At 48.6% G+C, this 26,256-nt stretch overlaps 1 protein-coding gene across 6 annotated transcripts in view; it reads left to right on the forward strand.

Annotated features, from left to right (window-relative positions):
• Nucleotides 1–26,256, forward strand: part of RHBDL3 (rhomboid like 3) — a 46,778-nt gene that overhangs the window by 15,560 nt on the left and 4,962 nt on the right. For 5 of the 6 annotated variants that reach the window (XM_072779446.1, XM_072779447.1, XM_072779445.1 and 2 more), the window contains 6 exons: nt 625–783; nt 5,200–5,424; nt 9,340–9,488; nt 11,487–11,599; nt 16,675–16,775; nt 25,160–25,220. In XM_072779446.1, coding sequence (XP_072635547.1) covers nt 625–783; nt 5,200–5,424; nt 9,340–9,488; nt 11,487–11,599; nt 16,675–16,775; nt 25,160–25,220 — 808 coding nt within the window. Of the gene's footprint in view, nt 1–624; nt 784–5,199; nt 5,425–9,339; nt 9,489–11,486; nt 11,600–16,674; nt 16,776–23,536; nt 23,691–25,159; nt 25,221–26,256 lie in introns of those variants that run through there. The other variant, XR_012008626.1, reaches the window with a different exon arrangement.

A 26,256-nucleotide genomic window follows, 5' to 3' on the forward strand; every position in this document is an offset into this window, starting at 1 on the left:
GTCCTGGGGAGTCCTGATACTGCACAGAGTGGCTGGACAGGGTGAGTCAGAGTCTCCCCGGCAGGCAAGGGTGGCAAGGATGGGGGAACAGGCTGCAAAGCTGTACAGTGTCTCTGGGGACCCCCATCCAGGCCTATGTGCGTGGCTGTGAGTGTACGTGAGTGTGGTTGAGAGCCATGCCAGCAGCCAGGTACAGCAGGATTTACAAGGCTGGGCCTCTGCTCCCCGAGGCCCCAGCATCCCCCACCAGAGTCCCTCTGGCCCATGCCCTGGAATTTCTTCATCTTCCCTGCCCTCGGTGCCTTTTCCTTCCTGCTTTCCTTTTGTCCAGGGTCAGGATTAGGGGTGGACAGGAGGGAGCTTAACTTCTCTGAGCCTCAGTGATCCTGTCCACACACAAGATAGTTGGATTGGGTGATCTGAAAGGGTTCCAGGGCCTTCTAAGACTTTAAGTGGTTGTCCATGCCCTATCTGGATATTTCCCATGGGGGCCTTAGAAACATCCCAGACTCAGCCTGGGCCTCTGTTGGCAGAGGGTGGGGGACAGGAGTTGGTGAGTGGTGATGGAGACAAGGCACCTGTGGGACCCCACTGACCCCACTGCCGTCTGTGCTTCTCCCTCAGTATGACCCTGGAAACACAGGCTACATCAGCACAGGCAAGTTCCGCAGCCTCCTGGAGAGTCACAGCTCCAAGCTGGACCCGCACAAAAGGGAGGTGCTCCTGGCTCTCGCCGACAGCCATGCAGATGGGCAGATCTGCTACCAGGATTTTGTCAACCTGGTGAGCACTCTGGGGACTGTACTGCTGGGAGGAGGGCCTGTTTGGGGATTATGGCTTAGAAGACTTTTTTATGCAATTAAAGGGGTCTGTTGGCTTGCAGAATTGGAAAAGTCCGGACTTCAGAAGGGGAAAGGAAATCACTGAGGACCTGGTTTCTCTTTGTGTCTCCGTTCTGCCTTCTGCAGTGTCAGCCCTTACCCCTGGCAGTTCCAGACTCTCCCATGTGGCAGCAAAGTGGCTGCGGCTGTTCCAGCCCTTCCACCATGCTGAGGGAGAGAGGGACTCCTGTGGTAGTTCCCACACAAGGCTTGGGATTTTCTCTGTCCCATTGGCCTAGATTGGGTAGGTGGGATGTGTTGATTGAATCAAGCCCATTGGTGCCCACCCATGGGCTGGGGGTGGGGTCAATTGCACTGAGAGGGAGGGCTGAGTAGGAGACGGGAGGCAATCGATGAAAGGACAGGAGCTGGGGAGGGGATATTGGGAGCAAAGGGCTTGGGATGGGGGTCAGAGTTCCTCAGACCTGCTGGAGGATGCCCTGGGTTGTTGGAGGGGCTGAAAACAGGAGACCTGTGAGCCCTGACCAGGGGTCCAGTGTCTTGGAGTAGGGACTTCCTCCTCACTGGGGGTTACTGCTGTGCTATTATGGGAGCCACTGTGGCAAGGTTGGAGTGGGGTTCAGTGGGGTCCAATAGGAAGCCTCCCACCATGGATGAATGGGACGTGAGTAAAAGCTGGATGAACCAGCAGGATGAATAAAAGGCCAGAAGTTTGTTCTCAGCTTCCCTGTTAGTGAAATGGAGAAGCCACCCCTTTGCTTGTCACCCAGGGAGGGGCAAGAATGAAATGACTTGTGAGAGGTTCCCCAGGCTCCTAGAATTCAAAAGCACTGGTGATGGGGGTGACCAATACCATGGTACCTGCGGTTGTGCTAGGTGAGCTCTCTGATTGGGTATCCAGGCTTTGGAGTTGTGTTACTTGCTTCTTGACGAAAGCCTGCCTTTGCCCAGAGGTTAGCATGATTGGAAGGAACAGCTGTAGGGAGGGTGAAGAAATCTACTGCTGTTCAGGGTAGATCTCGAGAGTAGGCCTTCTAGAGGGTGGGAGACAGAGCTGAGCTAAATGAGAGGGTGGGGACAGTCAAGATTCATTTGATGAGCAGTGGTGGTGAGCCCTGTGACTTTGAGCCCAGCAGTGCCACCAAACCAGGCCATGGGTTTGAGCCTGCATAGGCTCATCCACAGCCCAGTGTGTTTGCTACATGCCCTGTTCAGTCTCAGGGCGGAGCAAAGGCTTCGATGGGCCAGTGAGATGCTTCTATTCAACTGCAGATTTGTGTGAACTCCAGCAGGAGATTACTTGTTACTGTTGGGATTTCTATGTTCACTTCCTAAGCTGGAGTAGCCAGCCAGAGCCTGGATTCATGTGAGCAGGGCTGCCCTGGGGATGTGGAGGCCTAAGAAGGGCTCTCTCCCCGAGGGAAGGTCTCGGTAAAGCAGAGTGCTCAGGGGCTGGAGTCAGGCAGACCTGGGTCCTGCTTCTGCCCCTGCCTTTGCCTTTCACTGAGAAAGATCTCCTGGGCCTAGGTTTTCTAATTTGTAAATTGAAGCCAAAGGCTGCCCTCTTAGGTGTTGTCATAAGGATTAAATAAGATGGAGTATTTGTTTTTTTTTGGTTTATTTTTGTTTTTTAAACATTTTATTTATTTATTCATGAGAGACACACACAGAGAGAGGCAAGACACAGGCAGAGGGAGAAGCAGGTTCCACGCAGGGAGCCCAATGTGGGACTCGATCCCAGGACACTGGGATCATGGCCTGAGCCAAAGGCAGATGCTCAACCACTGAACCTGGTGTCCCTAAGGTGGAGTATTTGAAAGATTTCGTTATGTCTAAGGTTCTTCCCCCAGGGAAACTCCCTTTGCATCCTTTGGGAGCCCTTCCCCAACCCAACCCAACCCAGGACCAGGCAGAATGAACCGACCTTACCCAGAGACCCCCACGGTGCTTTGCCCAGGCCTCTCTTGAGTACAGACCGTACTGCATTCCAGCTGGGTGGCCAGGGTTGTAATGTATGGGCGTGCAGCTTGCATCCTATACAAGGATGCCTGCCAGTAAGATAAATGGGGACAGAAATCTGGCCTGGGCTCTGTTCACTAAGGCCTAGAATGGGTGCATCCACTTGGAAGAAAAGGCTCCCTTATCTAACGGACAGAAGAGCACCCTACAGGCTGGCATGGACTCTGGAGTCAGATGTATCTGGATTTGAATCCTGATCTTTGGGTCCTTGAGAAAATTGCTCACTTTCTTCAAGCTTTAGTCCCCATCTTGATTTTTTATTTATTTATTTTTAAAAGTTTATTTATTTAGTTAAGTAATTTCTACATCCAGTGTGGGGCTTGAACTCCTGACCCCAAGATAGAGAGTCGCATGCTCTTACAACTGAGCCGACCAGGTGCCCCAGTCCCCATCTTTATAATGTGAGGATAGTGCTCTGCACCAATTAACTAGCATTCACCTCTCCTTGTGAGCCCTATGAGGCCTGAGACCCAGCCCAGTTCTGGGCACATTAGGGTGCAGGTGAATGGTGAGTGTGTGCACATTGCTTTCCCTGTCCTCCTGTCAAGCCCACTCCCTCCATGTGGGTCTTCAGGGTGTGGCCATGGGTGTGTTGTGAGTAGGTATGCTGTGCACACCCAGGGATTGGGAGAAAGGATGGAAAGAGTGGCTACAAAACAGTTTGACAGGGATGCCTGGGTGGCTCAGTCAGTTAAGCATCTGATTCATGATTTAGGCTCAGGTCATGATCTCAGGGTCATGGGATTGAGCCCCATGTCAGGCTCTGCACTGAGCCTAAAGCCTACTTTGGATTCTCTCTCCCTCTCCTCCCCCTTTGTCCCTCCTCCCTGTGCACTCTCTTTCTCTAAAAATTAAAAAAAAAAAAAAAGTTTGTAAAAAAAAAATAACAGTTTAATAATGTGATCCTGTCTTGGGTTTGCAGTGAGTGAACACAGAGCCCCAAGCTCTGCCCACATTTATAGGACTCCTCCTGTGCCACCAAGAACCAGATCCAAGCTTTGTGGGCATGGGGAGGATGAGAATAGGGATTGATGGAAGGGGCTCATCTGGAAAGGCCGACTGGAGGGAGCAAGCCTTAAGCCAGACTTTGAAGGTGAAAGATCACAGAACCCGGGAATGGAGAAGGGTACTGCAGACAGAGGCTCATTCCACCTGGCCTGCTCTGAACACAGATCCTTTCCACTTATTCCCTCATGACACAGCTTCAGACCCCTGTGTCTTGGTCTGGACTGGCTCACCTGGCCAGCCCTCTCTGGACTTCTGCCATCAGGTTTAGCTAACTGTCCATTGCTAAGACTACAGTCTCAGGAATATGTTGATAGTCCCTACCTCAGTTACCTGGGCAGCCCTATGGCTCTAGGGTTGGAAGAGTTGTATCTCCCTGTAAGGAGGGTCTAGAGTGTGGTCACGGAGGGCAGATGGGAGGCAACAGAGGCCCCAGGAGGCTGGAAGTCAGCAGGATCAGCCAGCTGGTTTCTGGGAGTCAAACTGACCATAGAGGGAGACAGCCAGGACTCCAGGGAGGCTGCATCACGGCAGCATTATGCTGCCATGGTATGACCAGTCTGCAGACAAGGCTCTAGGACCAGTTCCTTGGCTTGCCAGGCATTACAGGCTCCTTGAAAGCACTCAGGGGTGATGGCCTCCCACAAGCACAGTTTTGGGTTCTAGTCTTAGAGACCTCTCTGCAAACTTGCCCATCTAATCAAGATCTGCCCACCTCTTCCCAAGCTAGGATGTCTGAGGACATGAACTCCTCATCACCCTTCAGTTCTGAGTTACCACCTCCCAGGAGGCCCTCCCTGCCCCCACTGTGGGACTGGCTCAGGCTCCTGCTTGCTCCTCAGCAGCCTTCACTCTGAACCATGCATAGTTGCTGGTTACTTATTTGTCTTGAGCAGCATTGTATGCCTTGTATCTGGCAATGCACTGACCTTTAGTAATTGCCCAGTAAATTGTGATGGATGGCTGGTGGATAGGGGGATGGAAAGAAGGTATGGTGAACATGAGTACAGATTCCAGAGCCTTCCTGGGTTTGAACTCAGTGGGTCCCTAAAACTCTGTGTGATTGAGTAGAATGGGCATTTTCATAATCCTTCTCTAACAGGCAGACCAGTTAAGAGTACCAAATGAGCCCAACACATGGCAAATGCTGAGAACAACAGCTGCCAGATAAGAGCTCAGTGAATATTGCTTCTTGTTAACAATTACAGAGGAAAGAGGAAGGTAGAATCAGGCCCGATTGGTCCAAGGAGTGTACTGGCTGGGAAATGGGTCAGGGCTCCCCCCGAGACCCCAGTTCTGACCCTTTCTTTGCCCCATCCTGTGTCCTGTGCAGATGAGCAACAAGCGATCTAACAGCTTCCGCCAGGCCATCCTGCAGGGGAACCGCAGGCTCTGCAGCAAAGCCCTGCTGGAGGAGAAAGGTCTGAACCTGTCCCAGCGTCTGATCCGCCACGTGGCCTATGAGACCCTGCCCCGGGAGATTGACCGGAAGTGGTACTACGACAGTTACACCTGCTGCCCCCCACCCTGGTTCATGATCACAGTCACAGTGCTGGAGGCAAGGACAAGTGGGGGGGGAGGGGGTTGGGAGAGAGGCAGCGGGAGGCTCTCTGAGATCAAGAGGGGAAGGGCAGCATCTTTTCCACCAAAAGATTGAGGTGGTTGAGGACCAGTTGTCATTCACCAGTCAGACCTGTGTTCCAGAGCCTGCAAGTGTTGTTTTAACCCCTGGACCCCAAAGATATCCCAAAGATGATCAAGCCATATTGACCACAGCAAACTTCCCACATTCCCATCCCTACCAAAACAGCAGTAGCAAAAGCAATGTAATAAGTTTGTTGATTTGGGGTAGTTAGCCAGGCTAACTCCTTAAAACAAGCTATTTTAGTTCCTCCCTCGGTGAGTAATGTGGACAAGTTGTTTGCTCCCCTGGGGCCCCTTCTCCCACCTGTAAAGTAAGGATAACCAGACCCACCCTCCTCCCATAGGACTCCTCTAGAGCAAGAGTGGCTGGTGGTGCTTTCTGAATGCAAAAGCATTACAAATACATATGGGAAGGGGTGTTTATGAACAGGTAAATGTGGGCTTAACATATTTTGAAAGAACATTCTCCCCTTGGGAATCATCCATACCTGTTATTCTAAACATCTTCTGCTGATGCAACAGCATCCAGAGGTACCACTTTCTCAATCAGTGCCCATGTGTGAGAAACTCTCAGTTCTTTTGGCTGTTCAGCCTAGAATCTGTGAGCCCCCGACCCCAGCTCCTGAACGGCGTTCTATAATCTGCAGTATTTCTCTTCCTAGCCATGGGCCTAATTACCACCTGGGCATATGTTCTTGTAAAGTTGATGCCGAATCAAATAACAGGATCATTAAGCTCCATGGCATCCTCCTTTTTTCCTAAATCAGAATAGCTGATCTGTAAGCCAGTGCTCCTCCGTTTGTTGTTATGGCTTCATCCGAGTACATGTTGAAGATGTGATTTTTCTGAGATATTCTTGGAATCGTCCTCCAAATGCTTTCTGTGTTGGTCTATTTATTAAATTCTATTTGAGGACCAATAATAATGAGCTGCCTTGGGAGCTGTATTTGCTGCCAGGCCACCCGCATTGTGTGAGATGGACAGAGCGTTTCCCAAGGGAGTCCTGCTGGGGGGCCTGAGCCATTCTCAGGCTCAGCCCAGGAGGCCTTAACCCCACACTAATTATAGCTTCATTTGCTGAGTGTATAACAGGCACCCAGCTGGCTCTTCCTGCACTTCACCCCTTTCAAACCTCATGATCACCTTGGTATCCCTATTTCCAGGTAAGGAAACCAAGGACCAGAGAATTCAAATAATGTGTCCAAGGTCATCCAGAAAGGCCAGATTGAGTGTCCAGATTGGTTTCAAATTTCCAGAAACCTCAACTTATAAACTCAAACCACGAATCTAGAAGAAAATACTGAAATAATTTTTTAAGGATTATCTTTTCTTTTTTTTTTTAAGATTTTATTTGTTTATCTATTTGAGAGAGACAGAGAGGGAGAGTGTGAGCAGAGAGAGGGAGAAGCAGACTCCCTGCTAAGTAGGGAGCCTGATGTAGGGCTTGATCCCTGAACCCTGGGATCATGACCCAAGCCGAAGGCAGATGCTTAACCGACTGAGCCACCCAGGCACCCCTGAAATAATTATTTCAAACTATTTGTACGAAAGCTCAAAGCTTTTGTTTTTGGTTTTCTGGTTCTGTAACAGATAATGGAAGGGGCATGGTAGGAAGCTACCAGCCCAGATCAGTACCTGAGATAGCTTTAAAAGAGTATGCATACACCCTGAGGAGGAACACAGGGACATGAATGATGTATTTTATTTTATTTTATTTTATTTTTTATTTTTTAAAGATTTTATTTATTTATCCATGACAGATAGATAGATAGATAGATAGATAGATAGATAGATAGAGGCAGAGACACAGGCAGAGGGAGAAGCAGGCTCCATGCAGGAAGCCCGACATAGGACTCGATCCCGGGTCTCCAGGATCACACCCCGGGCCAAAGGCAGCGCTAAACCACCAAGCCACCAGGGCTGCCCTGCATTTTATTTTATGTTTTTTAAAGTTTATATAAGTAATCTCTTCACCCAACGTGGGGCTCGAACTTACAACCCCAACATCAAGAGTCATGTCCTCTTCCAACTGAGCTGGCCAGGTGCCCCTAAATGATACATTTTATCTTTTTAAGATTTTATTTATTTATTTGTTTGAGAGAGAGAGAATGAGGGGAGGGGCAAAAGGAGAGGGAGAGAAAGAACCCCAGGCAGTCTCCATGCTGAGCACGAAGCCCAGTGCAGGGCTTGATCTCATGACCCCAAGACTATGATGGGAGCCGAAATCAAGAGTTGGATGCTTAACTGACTGAGCCACCCAGGCGCCCACTGAATGATGCATTTTAGAAAGAGTTCTATTTAAAAAGTACCCTTTTAGGGTATAAACAAATATGCTTCAGTCACGGGCGAAAGCAGCTCATGTGGAGTATTGGTGAGGAGGTAGAGGTATTGGAACCCTGGTGCACTGTGGATGGGAATGCAAAATGAAGCCATTACTGGAAACTGTGGAGGTTCTTCAGAAAATTAAACATAGAGCAGCACCTGGGTGGCATAGTCAATTAAGCATCCAACTCTTGGTTTTGGCTCAGGTCATGATCTCATGGTTGTAAGATCGAGCACAGTCTGCTTGGGATTCCCTCTCCATCTCTCTCTCTCTGTGTCTCCTGCTCCTTTTTTCTCTCTCTCTCTCTCTCTTATGCATGTGCACTCTCACTCTCTCGCTCTCTCAAATAAATAAATTTTTTTTTAAATTAAACATAGAACTACTATGTGATCCAGCAACCCCATTTCTGGGTAAATACCCAAAAGAATCAAAAGCGGGGACTCAAAGAGATTTATTAGTATATCGTCTCTATAGGAGCATTATTCACAATAGCTAAAATATGGAAGCAACCGAAGTGTTGGATAAATGGATAACAAAATGTGGTCTATATATTCAGTGGAATTTTTTTTAATTCAGTGGAATATTATTCAGTCTTTAAAAAGAAGGAAATTTGGACACATGCTGTAACATGAGTGCACCTTGAGGAATGATACTATGTAGAATAAGCCAGCCACAAAAAGACAAACACCATATGAGTCCTCTTAGATGAGGTGCCCAGGGAATCAAGTTCATAGAGAAAGGAAATAGAATGGCAGTTGCCAGGGCTGGGGGAAAGGGGAGGGCGGAGTTGGTGTTTAATGGAGTCAGAGTTTCAGTTTTACAAGATGAGAAGACTTCTGTGGATGGTGCCAGTGATGATCGCACAACATCCTAAGTAAACTGAATGCCACTGAGCTGTACACTTAACACTGATTGAAACGGGAAATTTTATGTTATGTGTATTTTGTCACAATTTTAAAAAACTACTTATGTGGAATTGCCTCTTCCCCCAAATGGTATGTAAATTATTACTGTGATTAGGTTATTTTTTTAAGATTTTATTTATTTATTTGAGAGCAAGGGAGGGAGAGAGCACACGCATGAGTGCATGAGGGAGAAGGAGAGAGAATCTGAGGCAGACTCCCTGCAGAGCACAGGGCCTGATGTGGGGCTTGATCCCAGGACCGTGAGACCATGACCTGAGCCGAAACCAAGGTTCAACCGACTGAGCCACCTAGGCAACCCACTGCAATTAGTTTAAAACCTTGGAACCCTTCCTGCCTAGCCCCGAGGAGGTGTGGGCAGGGCCCATCTGAACATGTTGTGACCACTTAACACAAAATAGTCAGACAGAAGTGGGGTGAGGTGATTGAAAGCTAGGCTGCACACTGACCATCGGGTGCCCCTCGTTCTCTAAGGAGGAAAGGTGACAATTTTCAGTAGAGATTCTGAACATTAGCGCCAGAGGGGCTCGTGGGCAGTCTTGTGTCTAGTAATAGGCCCTCATCATTCTGTGTTTTCATCCAGGTTGCCTTTTTCCTCTACAATGGAGTGTCGCTGGATCAATTTGTGCTACAGGTAACCCATCCGCGATACCTGAAGAACTCACTGGTTTATCATCCACAGCTCCGCGCACAGGCGTGGCGCTACCTGACGTACATCTTCATGCATGCTGGGTGAGTACCTGCCTTCATTTGCTCCACCCAGAGTCCTTGTGGGAAAATAGATCCAGAGAGCCTAGATTGAAATATATGTTTTAGATTATTTTTTATCTTTCTGGACACAGCATTTGAGGTGGCTCCTTGAAATTTACCTAATAGCAAAATATATGAGTTAATTATTGTCAGCGTATGGGAAAGGGGAAATGGATGGAGGAAAATGCTAAATTTAAGCCCATAGTGAGAGCAGTATAAATGTAGGTTATAAGCTTGCTCTGAGGTTCCTAGTGGCCAAAGCAAAAAGGGAAGTGTGGTTAGCAACCAAATTCATTGTCCATAAACTCTGTGTGTGTGCAAGTGGCTCCATAAGTGAAATAAAGAATAGATTTCTTGAAAGTGCCTTTTTCTCAAGGTGGTCTCCATAGGTGGTGAGAGTCTTTGAGGAATTTTGGCAATACTGGTAGTTTCTGTTTGTAGATATGTGGCTTCTTTTGGGGCTGGAATATAGTCGGTTCTCACTGGTGCCTCCTACCCCACGATAAGGACCTGCTGGCTGGCCAGGTGACCACCCAGGTCCCAGTCCCCTGAAGAGCATGATTTTGGCTAGAGACCTTTTTTTACATAGTAAAAGCACTCAGTTGGGAAAGTAGAGTCCGTAGACACTAGCCTCTGTGGTGTCTTCTGCAGTGTCTCCAGAGAGAAGCAAAAGGGTTCACTGTTAGCCTGGGAAAAGCTCTGGGAGTGCCTGTCCCTGGGTTTGGAAGTGGGAAGAGGGTCACTCTGGTTCCCATTCCTTAGCAGAAAGACCCACAATGGCCGAGAGGGAGCCACACTGTGAGTCTCCCCTCCTGCTGAGCCTCCAAAGCAGCACAAGTGCCAAACCCTAATTGGCTGCACTTACAGGAGAGGGGTTTTGGGGTGAGGAGACATGTCAGTGGTTTCTAAGGGATGTCTCCACTCTGAGCCAGAGGAGATGGTTAGTGCAGGCTGATACTTTGTCTGCTACGTCCCATGCTTTGACCTCACAGGACAGCACCATTTGTCTGAGTTACATCGCAGGTGCCCTCCTGGGTAGGCACGTACCCACGTGACCTGAGTGGCACAGCAGTTTGCTTCCAAGCCTGGCCCTCCAGACCAGGATGGGGCTGTGACCCAGGCCAGGGTCCAGACCTCTCATGACGTACCCTGTTACCCTATAACTTAAACATCCCCAGGAAGCTAAGCAGGTGCTCTAGGATCAATTTAAATGAGGTAATGGATGCTAGAGTGTTTTATAAACTTGAAAGCACACATTGATGCAGTAATAGTAAAGTTACAATTTTTTCTAGTAATAGGCTCACCCAGTTAGATACCATTTAGCAACAAGATCTGGTCACAGATATATGATAGTATAAAAAGGAAAGTATTCACAGAGTAAGAAAACCCAACCCCAGGGGGTTGGGAGTAGAGTGGGTCCCTTCTCACCAGGAAGAAGCCTCCCCTATGAGATTTTAAGGGAGAACTTTGAATTATTAAATTCTAAGAGATATATGCTTGTGTTTCTTTTGAAAATGTCTTTCTCTTTTAAATATCTATAGCTCTTACAAGTACAGTAGGGAGCCAGAGCTACCTTGTCTCCTGGTGGATGGAGCAGATTTTGTACATCAGGAACCTGGGCTCTGTGACTTAAAGCCAGGCAGTGCCCCTCTCTGAGCCTTGGCTTCCTGTGTGTCAACCGATGCATTTTCTGGATCTTGACTATGGTTAGCCCCCCATTACTAAGGCAGGTACAGACACTACCAGTCACTGTCCAGGCCCTGCACTGTTCCTGTCCCAGGTGGCAGGCAGGGCAGGGTGCACTCTTTCCAAGATGGTTGTGATTCCTGTCCTCAACCCAGACCAGGAGCTCCTCCAGGGCAGGTTGGCAGGTATAATTCGCTAATGGATCCCCAGCATCTTGGCATGCAGTATTTGTTGAATGAATGAATGAATGAATGAATGAATGAATGAATGATGGAATGTGGTCTTTCTGTACAGGATAGAACACTTGGGACTCAATGTGGTGCTGCAGCTCCTCGTGGGGGTACCTTTGGAGATGGTGCACGGAGCAACCCGTATTGGGCTTGTCTACGTGGCTGGCGTTGTGGCAGGTAGGCAAGTGATCCTTGAATCCACAGGGGTCAACCTCCCTGGGGCGGCTAGGAGATCCCATGGGAGTCGGCAAGTCCCAGGCCTCCAGGGACTCCGGACTCCATACCTAGGCTCCTAACTATTAGGGTTGCTCTCCAGGCCAATCTCCCCACCTTCCCAGGGAGGCAGGAAAGGGGACTGCCATCTGAAAAGAGAGGCAGAGGATGGCCAGGGGAGCAACATTTCAGTCTTTCCACTGCCATGTTGTACCTGTGCGAGCTTAGGGAAATTCCTTAACCTCTCTTGGCTCCGTGAGGTTTTAGGAAGGAACTTATAAGATCTGCCTGTAGGGTGTTAGGAGGGTAGAGTGAGGTGACGAATAAAATAAGAGTGCCATGTAAACTGTGCTGGGCACAGTGAGATTCCCTTGGGGACATCCAATGTGTGGAGCCAGGTGCCTCCGCAGCCAGGCCAGCGCCTGTCCTCTTGACTGACCCCCTGCTGACAGGAACCAGTCTGGCCTAAGAGATAGTGAGCACCTGTGCCAGCTGAAGGAGACTGGGGCCCCGCTAACCCCGCTCACTTGGCCAAGACCATGACCTTGAGGATAGCAGGGTCCCTAGAGCCAGCAAGACTCCCCCTCTTCCTCCCCAATGGGGGTGAGGTAGGCTGGGGTGAGCTGGGGAGCACAGGCTGCATTTCTGCAGGAAAAGTCTGCGCCAACTGGGTTTCTGAACAGAGGGATCTCCCTCGTGATGTTTCCAACTTTATAGCTGGCTTTTTTTTTTCTTTAACAAGGTTTGCTGCCTCAGCTCTTCACCTTGACATCTGTGCCCAAGGGAGCTTTGTGTGTATGTTTAAGTAAGATCTTAATCCTTCCTGAGTGGCATTAAAGTTGTCATCAGGAGAGCAGGGCACCGTTGACCTTGTAAACAACAGGCAGTCTGGGACCCTGGGAGCCACTGAAGTGACTTCAAGAACCCCAGAGAGAAGGGTCCCACCCGACTGCCCACTCTTGGCAAGGCCGGTCTGCTAGTTCATGAGCCCTCAGCATGGCAGATTAGCCCCACACCTTCATTTCTCTGTGTGCTGAGAGTTGAAAACTTGGCCCCTTTGGACAGCACCCCTCTCCCCCGAGCTTCTCCCAGCATTTAGTGCCTTCCGCATCCTTGAACCAAGGTCTGATGAGGATCTCTGTGTGCCAGATGTACTCAGCCACCCACGCACCCCACCCCCAAGTCTTGACATCTGGAGATTTGTAGTCCCATTTTCTATACCTAGATACTCAGAGACCCAGATGGTTAATGGCAAGGAACAGGAAAGACACTCATAACGCTTGCAGTTAGTAGTCATTTAGATGGGAGTGCCAATAACCCAGAGGACAGAAATGAGATTCAAGATGACTCAGGGCTCACCCAAACCAGATGACACCCCATGGGGAAGCTGTGCCAGTGTCACTTCCCAGTGACACCAGTGCAGAGGGGGATGGTGCATCAACAGAAGTATGCCTTGCCAACTAATGGGGAGGGACTGTGTATCATAAAGCAAATAACCTGTGCTCTTATATCTGAGGCAGGGACTCAGAGAGGACACTCTGGTCACCATGTATCATATCACTAATCTCTAGGATCAAGTTGATCGATCTGCCTGCACCATTCCTCCCTCTCAACTCTGTGTGCATCCCAAGTCCAGAGGGGGGCCCATTCACAGAGAGCCAGATCCTGACTGGATACCCAGTGGTCAGGAAGGGCCTGCCTTCCTAAGGCAGGTACCAGCACGCTCCACTTGTCACAGGTACAGAACCCGAGTGGTAGAGTGCCTCAGGAGACTTGCCCAAGGAGACTCAGTTGTATGTGGTGGAGCTGGCGTCAAACCCAGGCCGCCTGACTCCAAAGGCTGTGCTTCAGCCTACTGCCACGTGCAGTGAGAACCCAAAGGCAGGCCTTTTCCTTTGTGCAGATAATTTATGGTCAGAAACCAACTGAGGTCTTAACAAACATCAGGCTCCACTCTTTAGGTCCCACCCAGTGAAAATATTCCAAAGGCGAGGCTGTCAGATTTTGTAGCACAGTTTGCACAGCTAACCTCTGCGCAGGTGCATCTGGTACTTTGGGCCTGCAATAGGGGATTCTCATACGTTACCTCCTATACTCACCCCAAGTCTTATGACATGGGTCCTGTCATCTCCATTTCAGAGGCAGTTCAGAGAGCTGAAATGACTTGTTGGTTTTCTCAGAAGGATCAAGAAGTACTAGAAGTGAGTGGAAACCCTTCCTCTGCCCCATGCTTCTAACCAATGCTTGAGGCCAGTGTGTGAAAACCAGCATTTTAAATGCTCCAGCAAGCTTTTCTTACAGATTATATAGATTATCAACCATGTGTGCCTCCCCAGAGCCTAACACAGGGATTGGCATATGTTAAGCAACAAATATTTGTAGAACAAATGGAAGAATACATGCATAAATAAAGTTATATTGCTTAAAGGTAGATATTCCACTGATTTTTATTAGGATTTTTTTTTAATGGCTAAGGGAGACATTGGAAAACACCTGCTTTAAATATTTCAGCCTAAAATTTTTGCAGCTGTGTGTTATGATAAAGTCACCAATTTATCTGCGTGCTGGTTGACCCAGAATTTTTTTGAGAAAGTTCATAGCCCCCACTAGAACTAGTCTTGGCCTACTGCTGTGCAGAGGTGTGTGTGTCCCTCCAGCTTGCCATTCTGTCCCCATCTTCTGCCCCCGGGACCTCTGGGAAATTTGTACTGGCCTTATGGAACTGTCGTCCATAAGGTTAGGTTAGGTTCCAAACAGCTTGTCAGGAATCCTATTTGGCCCAGGCCTCCTGCCCTAGAATGGCCATTATTGCTATACTGATATGCACACAGGCCCAGGCTTATATTTGATGTCTCCCACCTCCTTTAGTCCTGGGCTAATCTGCACCCATTTGGGGAAAATCTCTTTGCCACACATGGAGGGCCAGATGGTTACATTCAGGATTCTAGAACCGGGATCCAAACCTCAGATCCTGGATCTCAGGCCAAGGCTCAGGTTGTTGAATCTCTGATCTGAAAGGAACTCTTGAGGTGCCCCCAGTGGGAGGCATATTTGACTCCCCAGACCCCACCCCCATTCAGCCATAGGCTCTCTGTGTTCTGCTCCATAGGGTAGGGGTGTGGGTAAAGTTTCCTTTGAAAAGAGGGTTTCACTGCTCAGCTGCTCAGAAGTTGGAAAGCCTTAGACCTCTTTATTTGACAGATGTGAAAGCTGAAGCCCAAACAATTCAGGGGCTTTGCCCAAGGTCACACGATTAGCCAGTCCCACCCCCCATTCCAGACTCTTGCCTCAATCCCAAACTGACCCCTGATCCTGGGGTCAGGACTCTTATTCATGGGTAGGGTGAGAGAAAGGTCAGTGTGGGGCAGCTGGACTGCACAGGCTTCCCTGCTGTCTCTCTGCCACTGGTGGATGTCACCGCACTGGGGAGGCCGAGGGAGCAGAAGCTGGGCCGGTGTGTAGGGACCTGTGAGAGGAAGGAGGCCAGTCCAGGGAGGCTGGGGCTTCCTCTGTCCATGCGGTAATTAATGAGCCATTTGGGCGGCCAGCCCTGCAATGCAGCCTTCCTCGCTGGCTGCCAGGAGAGCGTGGGAATCCTTTGTCATGCAGATCCCACTGCCTGCCGGTTTGCCACCCTGGGATTTTTTTTTTTCTGTTATATACAGCTGACCCCTTGGCTAGGCAGTAAAAAAAGAAAGTTATCTGACAATAGATCAATACCTAATTAAAGCCAGAGGGAAGGCATGAAAGGAGAGAAGAAAGATTTATAGTTACCCTGGGAGGGGAGAAGGATGTGGGAGTTCTCAGTTCCCAACAGTGCCTTTTCCTGGGAGATCACATCCCCCTGAGACCCAGAATTTGCTGTTGGGATCTCTTACTTGAAGGATCTCAGTGAGCCAAGGAGCCTTGAGAGAAGTCTGAGGGCGCAGGTAGGGGAGAGAAGGGGGATGCCGTTATGGGGGTTCCCCAGGCTCAGGGGTGTCAGGTGCTCTGGCTCTTGGGCTGGGCCCTGCCTCCCCTTATGTAGCAGACCCTCCACCTCCATAGAACCTGCAGAGTTTGGCCATCTGCCGGACCCTCCTTCTCCACCCAGGCAGCAGCTAATTGGCTCCTGAGCCTGCAGGCATTTTCCAGTGGTGGTTTCTGCACACTCACCCGGGCTAGCCACCTCTCAGCCTCTGGGCCCTAGGCTCTACCTCCCAGTTATTTTTAGTCTCCCATGTCCTTCCGTGGAAGCGAAAGCATTGATCATACTTAAATGAGACCAGAACAATACATTTCCCTCCTCTCTGCTCAGCCTCCCTCGCAGCACAAAAGTTTGTCATCCCCCAGACCAAGAGTCTACACCCTTCCTTTCCCCCAGAGGATATGACATCATCTCTCTCCCTCTCTTCCCTGGGACTTTTCAAGGACATTTTTCTTCCAGAGAAACCCCCACTCTGGAGATCCTTTTGGCCTGTTGTGATTTCATTTGGCTGAAGGGAGGTTGGAGGTGGTGCCATGCAGGTTTCTAGATGCCGCAGTTGAGTAGCAAGAGTGATGATGGAGGATGGAGGTTGACCTCTGTACCCATTTGGGGGAGTGGCTGCTGTTGAGGCCAAAAGCACAGGCCTCGTGTCCACAAAGCTGGATTTACATCCTGGTTCCTGCTCTTCCTACTGAGTGACTCTGGGCTCAGTCTCCTCACCTCTGCAGCGTGGCCACTGTTGTCTTCCTCAAAGAGCTAAATGGGACAGAGTACGTAAAGCACGTGGCCGGTGTCTGATGCACGGTACCTATGCATCACAGCTGCTCTGATAGTATTGCGTATTGCCCAGAACCCTGAGGTGGCACCATGTTATCCCTCCCCTCCACTGAGTCTCCTATAAAAGGAGAAGTTTCAATCAATGGCTCTTCCAGCCATCAGTTAAGGCCTCTAGGGGGCTCCAGGACGACATGGGATGCAGGGAAGAGGACATGGAGGCTAGGTTCAAGGGCCTGGGGCAGGGGCAGGGAGGAAGCTCCAGCATCCTTGAATTCCGCATATCTCTCTGTACCAGGGTCCCTGGCGGTGTCTGTGGCTGACATGACTGCACCGGTCGTGGGCTCCTCTGGAGGGGTGTATGCGCTTGTCTCTGCCCATCTGGCCAACATCGTGATGGTGAGCACCTCCTGTCCCAGCATGCCTATCTTGGCGTCCCCCCTGCGCATCAGTCATCTACTCCCCAGCTCAGGCACATAAATGCCAGGCAGACCTGGCTAATATTAGAGTTTGCAGATGCTCTCTGCTTTCTGCAGGCTTATTTCAGATGGGGCCCTTCCATATACAATTTATGTTTTTTTTTTCTTCTTGACTATGAAATTACCCATTTCCCTAATTCTACCCCTTTCCCACTAGACTTTAAAAAATGTTACAATAGAGGCTCTTGGCTGGCTCATTCAGCAGAGTATGCAACACTTGATCTTGGTGACATGAGTTCAAGCCCCACTTTGGGCCTAGAGCTTACTTAAAAAAAAAAAAAAGGAGACAGGGATACCTGGGTGGCTTAGTTGGTTAAGCATCCAACTCTCTCTTTTTTTTTTTTTTGTAAAGATTTTATTTATTAATTTGAGCGAGAGAGCACAAGTGGGGGCAAGGGGCAGAAGGAGAAGGGGAGAGAGAAGCAGACTCCCACTGAGTAGGGAGCTCGACGATGTGGGGCTCAATCCCGGGGCTGAATCCCAGGACCCTGAGATCATGACCTGAGCTGAAGGCAGATGCTTAACCAACTGAGCCACCCTGACGCCCCTAAACATCCAACACTTGATTTCAGCTCAAGTCTTGATCTTGAGGTCATGAATTCAAGTTCCACATTGGATTCCATGCTGGGCATGGAGCCTGCTTAAAAAAACCTTTAAAAAAATTTACAATCCTTGATCACCAGTGGCAAAATTGGAACTTGAACCCATAGCTCCTGACAATGATTCAAGTGTCATTCCCTTACACCAACCTCTCATAGTGGCAAGACACTGCTGTTCCTTTCCTGTGCTCTTTGCCTTTTCATGAAAGGCATTCTAGGGTAATGGTTAAGAGCATAGGCTTTGGAGCTCGTCAGCCGAGATCTGAGTCCTAGCTACGTACTTCCTAAAGGAGGATCTTGGGCAAGTTACTTAACTATGCTGTGCCTCAGTTTCTTTTTTTTTTTTTTTTTTGTGCCTCAGTTTCTACATCTGTGAAACAGGATGATATGTGATAAATGAGATAAAGTGAAGATAACCATTCAACATAAATGTTAACTCCCTACTCCTCCCAGAAGAGGCCAGGGTGGACTCAGAATGGAGACAGAGTCTCCAAGGCAAGAAATTGTCATTAGTTTGATAGTCTCAGAAGAGGCCAAAGTCCTTGTTTTAGAGGCAGTTAGAAGGAGGGGCCCTCTAGGCAGGGTCCAGGTCTGACTCATCCCCAGTACCCGGCAGAGGACTGGACAAATGGTAGGTGGTGCCGACTACATTTTTTTATTTTAAGGAATCTTTACACCCAACCTGAGGCTCGAACTCCCAACCTCGAGATCAAGTCACAGCTCTGCTGACTGAGCCAGCCCGGTGCCCCCCCCCCACCACCTGCCGACTAAATTTTGAATGAAGGAAGGAGGGAATGAATGAAGTGTGTCTTTCTAGAAAAGGCGTAGCTCCCCACCCGGTCCTCCTGTTCTCACCTTCCTCCTCCCTCACTGTCTTCACCCACGTGGCAGATGTGTGAATGCTCTGTTACAACAGTCTGGAGTTCCTAAATTCTCCCATTTCTTCTTTATTATTGCCACCGTCACCTGCCTGCTCAACGCACCATCGTTTTCCTTTTCACCGAAGTCCCCTTTGTGCATTGAGAGAGAGAGAGAGAGAGAGAGAGAAAAGAGAGTATAAGTGAGCGTACAGGAGAGGGACAGAGGGAAAGAAAGGAAGGTGGGTGCGGGGTAGGGAGACGGGAGAGGGGGATGGACAGACAGACACTATCAACACTTGCTACTTGTCTGAATTTTGGCAATTTCACATGAGCACTTGGAGAGACCCAGCAGGTGTGGAAAGGCTTTGTGTGGATGTGCGAGTGTGTGAGCACATGTGCTTACACACGTGCGTACACACACACACACACACACACAGCCTGTCTGCAGCGCAGTGCTGCCTCATGTAGCCCTTTTAAATGGGTCATTCTGTATCAGTGCCACAGCTTTCCCCAGACACAGCTTTTTCTCTGAATTCCACCTCCGCTGCTCCCCCTCCCCCTGCCCCAGTTCCTTTCTGTAGGGGACTGGGAAATGCTAACAAACCCTCCTTCCCCCTCAAGATGTGTATGTGTGTGAGGGGATGAGGGGAGAACAGGGTAAGAAGAAACAAACTGGAGTTCATAGAGATGCCCTGTTCCCACCCCCTTCCCCACAGCATGGGCAATGGCCCCGAGGCCCCAGAAGTTCCCATGGTGAGGACAGAGCACCCCCAGAATGACAGGGTGGGACATGGCAGTTGAGGAGGGAGGTATGAAAGCAGTCTTGTTCCAGTTCGCACTTCTTTCTGGCAAGTAGCCCATGACCTGTGGTGGTGGAGATGAGCAGTCCTGTCCAAGAGCCCATTGTCCTTCTAGAAGAACACAGCTTTCCCTGGCCAACTGGGAACTTTATAGTCTCCAGAGCATGACATAGGGTTGCCTTTCCCTAGAAGTTGTGTGGTGCTTATTTGATGGTGGAAAAAAACAAAACAAAACAAAACAAAACATCTCATTTTCTTATCAGAAAAGTTGATTTCCTTTCAACAAGAGGCCACCTTTACCCAAATTAGCTTAGTGCCCAGCACTTCAGAGTCGAGTTAGGACCAATGCTATAAGATGGCCATTTCTATGGGCCAGAAGCACTCAATTGGCAGTGTCATGTGGTTCCATCTAATAGATATGCTAGTATTTTATTTTTTAAAAATTTTTATTTATTCATTTGAGACAGAGAGAAAGATAGCATGAGCAGAGGGAGAAGCAGACTCCCCGCTGAGCAGAGAGCTGGATGTGGGGTTTGATCCCAGGACCCTGGGATCTTGACCTGAGCCGAAGGCAGATGCTTAGCTGACTGAGCCACCCAGGTGCCCCAGATATACTAGTATTTTTTTTTATATATATACTAGTATTTTAAATCCCCAAATGAAGATTTGGTCTATGTGTGTATATGTGTGTGCATGTGTGCACACATGCGCACAATAAAGCGCCTTGTCAGAACAGACAGAAGAAAGAACCATAACAGTCAGAAAATGTGGATTTGAGTCCTGGTGTCACCATCTTAAGAGCCATGAGCTCCTTTACTTCTCACTTCTCTGCTCCCTCATCTGTAACCCGTTCTTCACAAGGTACTTGTGAGAAAGACATGAAAAGGATGGATGGAGGGACTCCTGGGTGGCTCAGCGGTTGAGCATCTGCCTTTGGCCCAGGGCTTGATCCTGGAGTCCCAGGATGGAGTCCTGCATAGGTTCCCTGCGAGGGGCCTGCTTCTCCCTCTGCCTGTGTCTCAGCCTCTCTCTCTCTCTGTCCCTCATGAATAAATAAATAAAATATTAAAAAAAGGATGGATGGGAAAATGCTTTCCATGTGGCAAATCACCACACAGCTGTGAAATTCCATGTGTGTATGTGTGTTTATGTGTATGCACATGAGTGTGCGTGTGTATGTGTGTGTGTTTGTATCCTTGAATACATGTAATTTTTTTTTTATTTATACCCATTTTTGTCTGTTATCTACAGAGAACAATTAGGAAATATGTTCTTTTTACTTTGGATACAAAATAGAAAAGTGTTGAACACTTCTGTTTTCAGGTTGTCTGTTTAAGTGAAAGATTCTGCCTGAAATGAAAACATGTCTTATTTTTCACAAAAACACTCAGTTCCATGGGTGCCTGGCTGGCTGGCTTGGTTGGTGGAACATGCCACCCCTGATCTCTGGTTTGTGAGTTCAAGGCCCACGTTGTGTAGAGATTACTTAAAACTAAAATCTTAAGGAAAAAAGGCAAAAATAAAAAATCAAACTGAGTTCCAAAAAACTTGCAGTTTTCATCAAGGGATTAAATTCAGAAAATATTGCAACAGGGATGCCTGAGTGGCTCAGTGGTTGAGCATCTGCTTTCGACTCGGCGTGATCCCGCAGTCCCGGGATCGAGACCCACGTCGGGCTCCCTGCATGGAACCTGCTTCTCCCTCTGCGTGTGTCTCTGCCTCTCTGTGTCTCTCATGAATAAATAAATAAAATCTTTTAAAAAAATTTGCAACAAAAAAACTGATGGCATAGAAGACCTGCAATCAAGACTTGTTAGTTTAAATGGCAGAAGTATGGGGATCCCTGGGTGGCTCAGCAGGTTTAGCACCTGCCTTCGGCTCAGGGTGTGATCCTGGAGTTCCGGGATCGAGTCCCACATCGGGCTCCCTGTGTGGAACCTGCCTCTCCCTCTGCCTCTCTCTCTCTCTGCCTCTCATGAATGAATAAATAAAATCTTTAAAAAAAAATGCCAGAAGTATTAAGATATACATAATTGAATAATTTATTAATTGCTTTTTGCTGGGGCCCACAGGCCAGAGTTCCATTATTAAATATACAAAATATTTACTTACACTTTGCTCCATACAATAGATATTTCCCTAAAGTGTTTGAGATCTCAGTTTTTGCAACAGGACCATATTGTCAAAGCACAAAGAAAGATTGTTATCTAGAAGACACCAGAGGTCTCTTTGTTGTAAGGCTCATTTTATTAATAAAAGTCCTTTCGTAGGACAAATAATGGCTCCCTAATTTATCTGTGTCATGCTTTTCCTTCCCTTGTGCTGGGTTTTCTTGAAGTCGTTTTGACCAGGATACATAAAGCCATCGAGATCCAGCCTGGATTTCAGCTTTGAGCTCTTAAATGGTTGGGTGAACAAGCTGCCAAACTGCTGAGGAGACCGGTCACTGCCTTGTTTGCTGAGGGTGGGTTCTTTCTCACCCCTCGGAGATGCTGCAAAAGATGTGTGTTCCCTGGGGCCACAGGCGCTTCCACATTTATAGCAGCAGTGCTAGCTGTGGGGAGATTCTTTTTTCATTTCTCCTGTTGTTTCACTGCGGTTCATTTTATTGGAGGGAATAATGGGTCGGGGAAAATGAAGCAGCTGGTGTGGGATGGGGTGACTGTAGTTTAACCCTTCAGCTACTGGGAGGCATTGACCACGTTCACTTAGCTTTGGGGGCACTTGGAGCCGCCAGCAGGAAGAGACAGACCCCTAGACCTGAGGGCCCTATTGCTCTCAACGTTAATTTACTATGACCTTGAGCCAGCCCCCCTTGTGGACTCTCAGTTTCTTCTTCCCTAAAGTTTAGGGTGGAGATGTGACTGGATCTACCTGGCCAACTCCAGTGCCTTCAGGGGCCAGGCAGCGATTATTAAGGGAGCTGGCCTGGAGAGACTGCCCGGCTAGTAGTTCAAGGTCATTCAGGAGTTTTAAAGATGCTGTGCAGGCCAAACCCACTGCCTTTGTCTCAGGCCTGACTGATAATATCAAACATTTCCTAGATGCTTACCACATGCCAGGCAATGTTCTTAGCGCTTTACGCATTTGAATTCATTTTCCCTTCACAATCCAGCGAGGTAGGTAATTGAGATAGGCACTCTTGTTACCCCAGATTTACAAATGAAGACACTAGCCAGAAAGGAGTTCTCAGCCACCTCACCAGTGGCCTTGCCAGACCAAAACTATGGATGGTGCTTTTGAAGACAGGCCCCAGATAGGGCCTAAAGGGAACATGGAGCTCAGCTGAAGGACAGCGCGGCCAATATATTCTAGACTGACTTGGCCTGATAGTATCACTCAGAACACAGTGAAAGAGATGCTGTCTTTTTAAGTAAGCTACTCATTCAGAGGGTTTTTTTGAGGAAAGGGAATATTGGAAGTGTTCTGTATCACTTTTTTGGGGGGAGTGAAATATACATAGCATAAAATTTACCATTTTTATTATGCAGTTTAGTGTCAAGTATTCTCTCTCTCTCTCTCTCTCTCTCTTTTTTAAAGATTTTATTTGTTATTCATGAGAGACACACAGAGAGAGGCACAGACGCAGGCGGAGGGAGAAGCAGGCTCCATGCAGGGAGCTGGATGTGGGACTCAATCCCAGGACCCCAGGATCATGCCCTGAGCTGAAGGCAGACTCCCAACCGCTGAGCCACCCAGGCGTCCCTTGTCAAGTATATTCTCAATGTTGGGCAATCATCACTACCATCTATATCTAGAACTCCTCATCCTGCAGAAGTGAAACTATTTATCTATTAAACAACTGCCTCTCCTAGCCTCTGGCAAGCACCATTGTATTTGCTGTCTCTATGGGTTCCACCACTCTAGGTGGCTCATAGAAGTGGACTCATACAGACAATATTTGTCCTTTAGAGACTGGCTTATTTCACTTAGCATAATGTCTTCACGGTTCATTCATTATGTCAGAATTTCCTTCCTTTTAACATTCCCTTGTATCTCCATTCATCCATCTATGGACACTGGTTTGCTTCTATTTTTTTTGGTGGTTGTGAATAATGCTGCTATGGACATGGGTGTCACTCCCCTAATAGGGGAGAAATAGGATCCATGCGTGGACATCGCAAGGAGACAAAGCCTGGCTGGACAAGAGCAGGAAGAATTTTTTAGTGGTTAGAGCCCCTTCCCAGGGCTGCTCCAGGAGTGTCACAAAGGTGGGAGGGCCATTTTGTCAGCCGCTTGGTAGTGGGTGTCTCCCTTTGAGAGGAGATGGTCTGTCAGGTGCCTCCCAAGTACCTGCCCATCCTAGGGTTTCATTCCAGAGGAGCAGGGGGGCTGCCCACCATCAGTTGGCCAAGCTGGGTTAGACTGGGTTACCAGGTCCAGTGGAAAGCACCAATTCCTGTTTTGTTCCCTGTCTTCCAGCGGGCCTTCGCTGTGGACAGCCACCAGCAGGTGACAAACATTGCCTGTCATCTGCTTCTTAGCAGAGAACACATCAGCAAGCAAAGCTGAGACTTCCCCACCTGCAGAGGGGCTGTGTGTTGCTCACCTCACCTTTGATGAAGAGGGCTTGCCGGTCAGTGACGAGTAAGGGGGGAATAGGAGGCGACGGGCAGGATGCTGAATGTCTTCTGCAAGATTTCACCAACTTTTTGGCAGTTGCCCTGTGTCTTCTCTTGCTTGCTCCACTGAAGCTTCCATAAATGTTACTGTATGTGCCAGGGCTCAGGGCCCCGGTAACATTTAACACATGTGTTCTCTCAACATCAAAGAAGTACGAGATGTGCCGCCCTCAGCTGGGCCTGGGCCAGGCAGCAAAGACCGAGTGGGTTGGGTGGGAGGGGACAGGAGCCCCTGGCTGTACGCAGTGGCCTCCTTCCCTAGGGCTGATGTGTTCCAGGCAGATTCCAGACTCGTTTCTGTGCATGCGTGTATCTGGATAAATGGAATGGTGCTTTGAATGTGCTGCAGGAGAGCCCCTCAAAGGAACCCTGTGGCGAAGTCTTTTGTAAAGTGAAAAATCCTTTTGTAAGGTGAATAATTATACTCTGTTTATCTGCTGTGGAGGTTCAGAGTGTTCTGAGATTCTCAGGGGAAAAAGGGATTTGTTTGAAGGCCATCTGGCTCCCCCCTCTTTTCCAACGCCTGATTCTGTAGAGCATCCCCTCCAAGTGATGTCAAGCCCCTGTTTGAACCTCTCAGTGATGGGAGACTCGCGATCCCCCATGATGGCACATTTCATGTTTGGACAGCTCTACTTATTAGAAATAGAAAGGTCCGGAGCTTTAAAAAAAATCCCTGAAGTTTTCATCCATTGAGTCTTCCGCTTACAGGTTATACTGAATATGCCTGTCCTTACAGTGACTCATTTGATACTTGACAACAGTGAACTTGACCCCGGGCTCTTCTCTCCATCCATTTCTCATATGTGGGATTTTGGTTTCTTTTATCATCCTGACCATTCTGCTTTGACTTTGCTTGGCTTGCTGTCCTGCATCCCTTCTGCAACCGTGGGACCCCAGCAGTTGATACAGCTCTTGGGTGTTATCTGCCCATGTAGAGAGGACAGGGACCTCATCTCCCTAGATCTGTATTCTTTTTCTCCTATAGTACAGCTCAAGTGCTTTCATGACAGTAATAAATTTACCATTGCCTGAAATCTCATGCTGGTGTGATCTACAACCAAACCACAGCTGCCTCATTCAAGACTTAATGGAGATGATTATTTTTTAAAAGATTTATTTATTTATTTAATTTGAGAGCACAAGAGAAAGAGCACAAGTGCAAGTTGGAGAGGGGCCAAGGGAGAGAATCTTTAAGTAGACCCCCTCTGAGCCCTGAGCCTGGACTAGCGCCTTGAACTCAAGACCGTTGAGATTATGAATATGAACTGAGCTCTAAAGCCAAGAGTCAGATGCCTTAACTAAGTGAGCCACCAGGCACCCCTGAGATAACTTTTTTTAATGTTAGATTTTCTTAAGTGAGGTACATCTGTAGAGGAGTGGTCAGATCTGGAACTAATGAAACTTTCTCCTTTTTCCCTAGAACTGGTCAGGCATGAAGTGTCAATTCAAGCTGCTGCGAATGGCTGTGGCCTTGATCTGTAGTAAGTACTGACAGGGCAAACTGGGTGGAATAGAGCCTTGCTTGCATCAGGCCTGGAGGGTAGAAAGATGGCAAATCCCTGCCCTTGAGGCATTTGTGGTCAAAATAAAAAGGGAAACATGTCAATAGTGTGTGACAAAGTAGGGGTGTTATGAGAGGCTCATTCTGAGGCGGAAAGAGGTAAGAATCTGAACGGAAGTGATGGAGGCAGAGAGAAGAGGGGACACATGGTCTCTCATTCAGCCCTCAGAACATGGCTGTGAAGAGGCTATTTTTTTTTTAAGGATTTTATTTATTTACTCATGAGAGGTACAGAGAGAGAGAGGCAGAGACACAGGCAGGGGGAGAAGCCGGTTCCCTGCAGGGAGCCTGATGAGGGATTCGATCCCAGGACCCAGGCCTGGATCACGACCTGAGCTGAATGCAGCCAATCACTGAGCCACCCAGGTGACCCGAAGAGTCTATTTTTTCTAAGGCTTTATTTACAGGTAGCCACTGGAGCTCATGGCCCCTGCCCACAGCCATCCAGCCATCCCCAGAGGTGATGGGGGCAGAATTGAGAGCCGGCCTCTGTTGTTTCTAATGCCCACACTGTAGGCAGCCTGGGGCAGGAGCACCCTGGGCTGTCTGCCTGGAACTGCCTGCTACGTGGGGAAGAAGAGTCAGAATAGACATGGGCCTACCTATGTGGACTGCACTTCTGTCCACTTCCACATTCCTTGCCCTAAGGCCCACAGACTCTTTGAATCAGGGCAGTGGGGGACAGTGGGGCACCGTGGAGTGGGGGTGGGGTGAGCATAGCTTCCCTGTCTGCTCAGACTGAGTCTGTTTGTGTGCAAGGAAGGGAGGAGAAGGCTGAGTCCTGATGTTTCAAAAAACCCAACTCAAAACATCATAAAACTTAAAAATGCTGTTTTGGAGCAGGAGACCAAAGTCTTTCAGACCTCCTTTAAGGTACCCAGGGCTTGTTAAGCAAAGGCAGGAAGACGCCCCTGGGGCTCAGGGAGGGCTCAAGGAAGGATTCAGTGTTGGTCCCC

This window comes from Canis lupus, chromosome 16, assembly GCF_048164855.1.
Source record: "Canis lupus baileyi chromosome 16, mCanLup2.hap1, whole genome shotgun sequence".
NCBI lineage: Eukaryota > Metazoa > Chordata > Mammalia > Carnivora > Canidae > Canis > Canis lupus.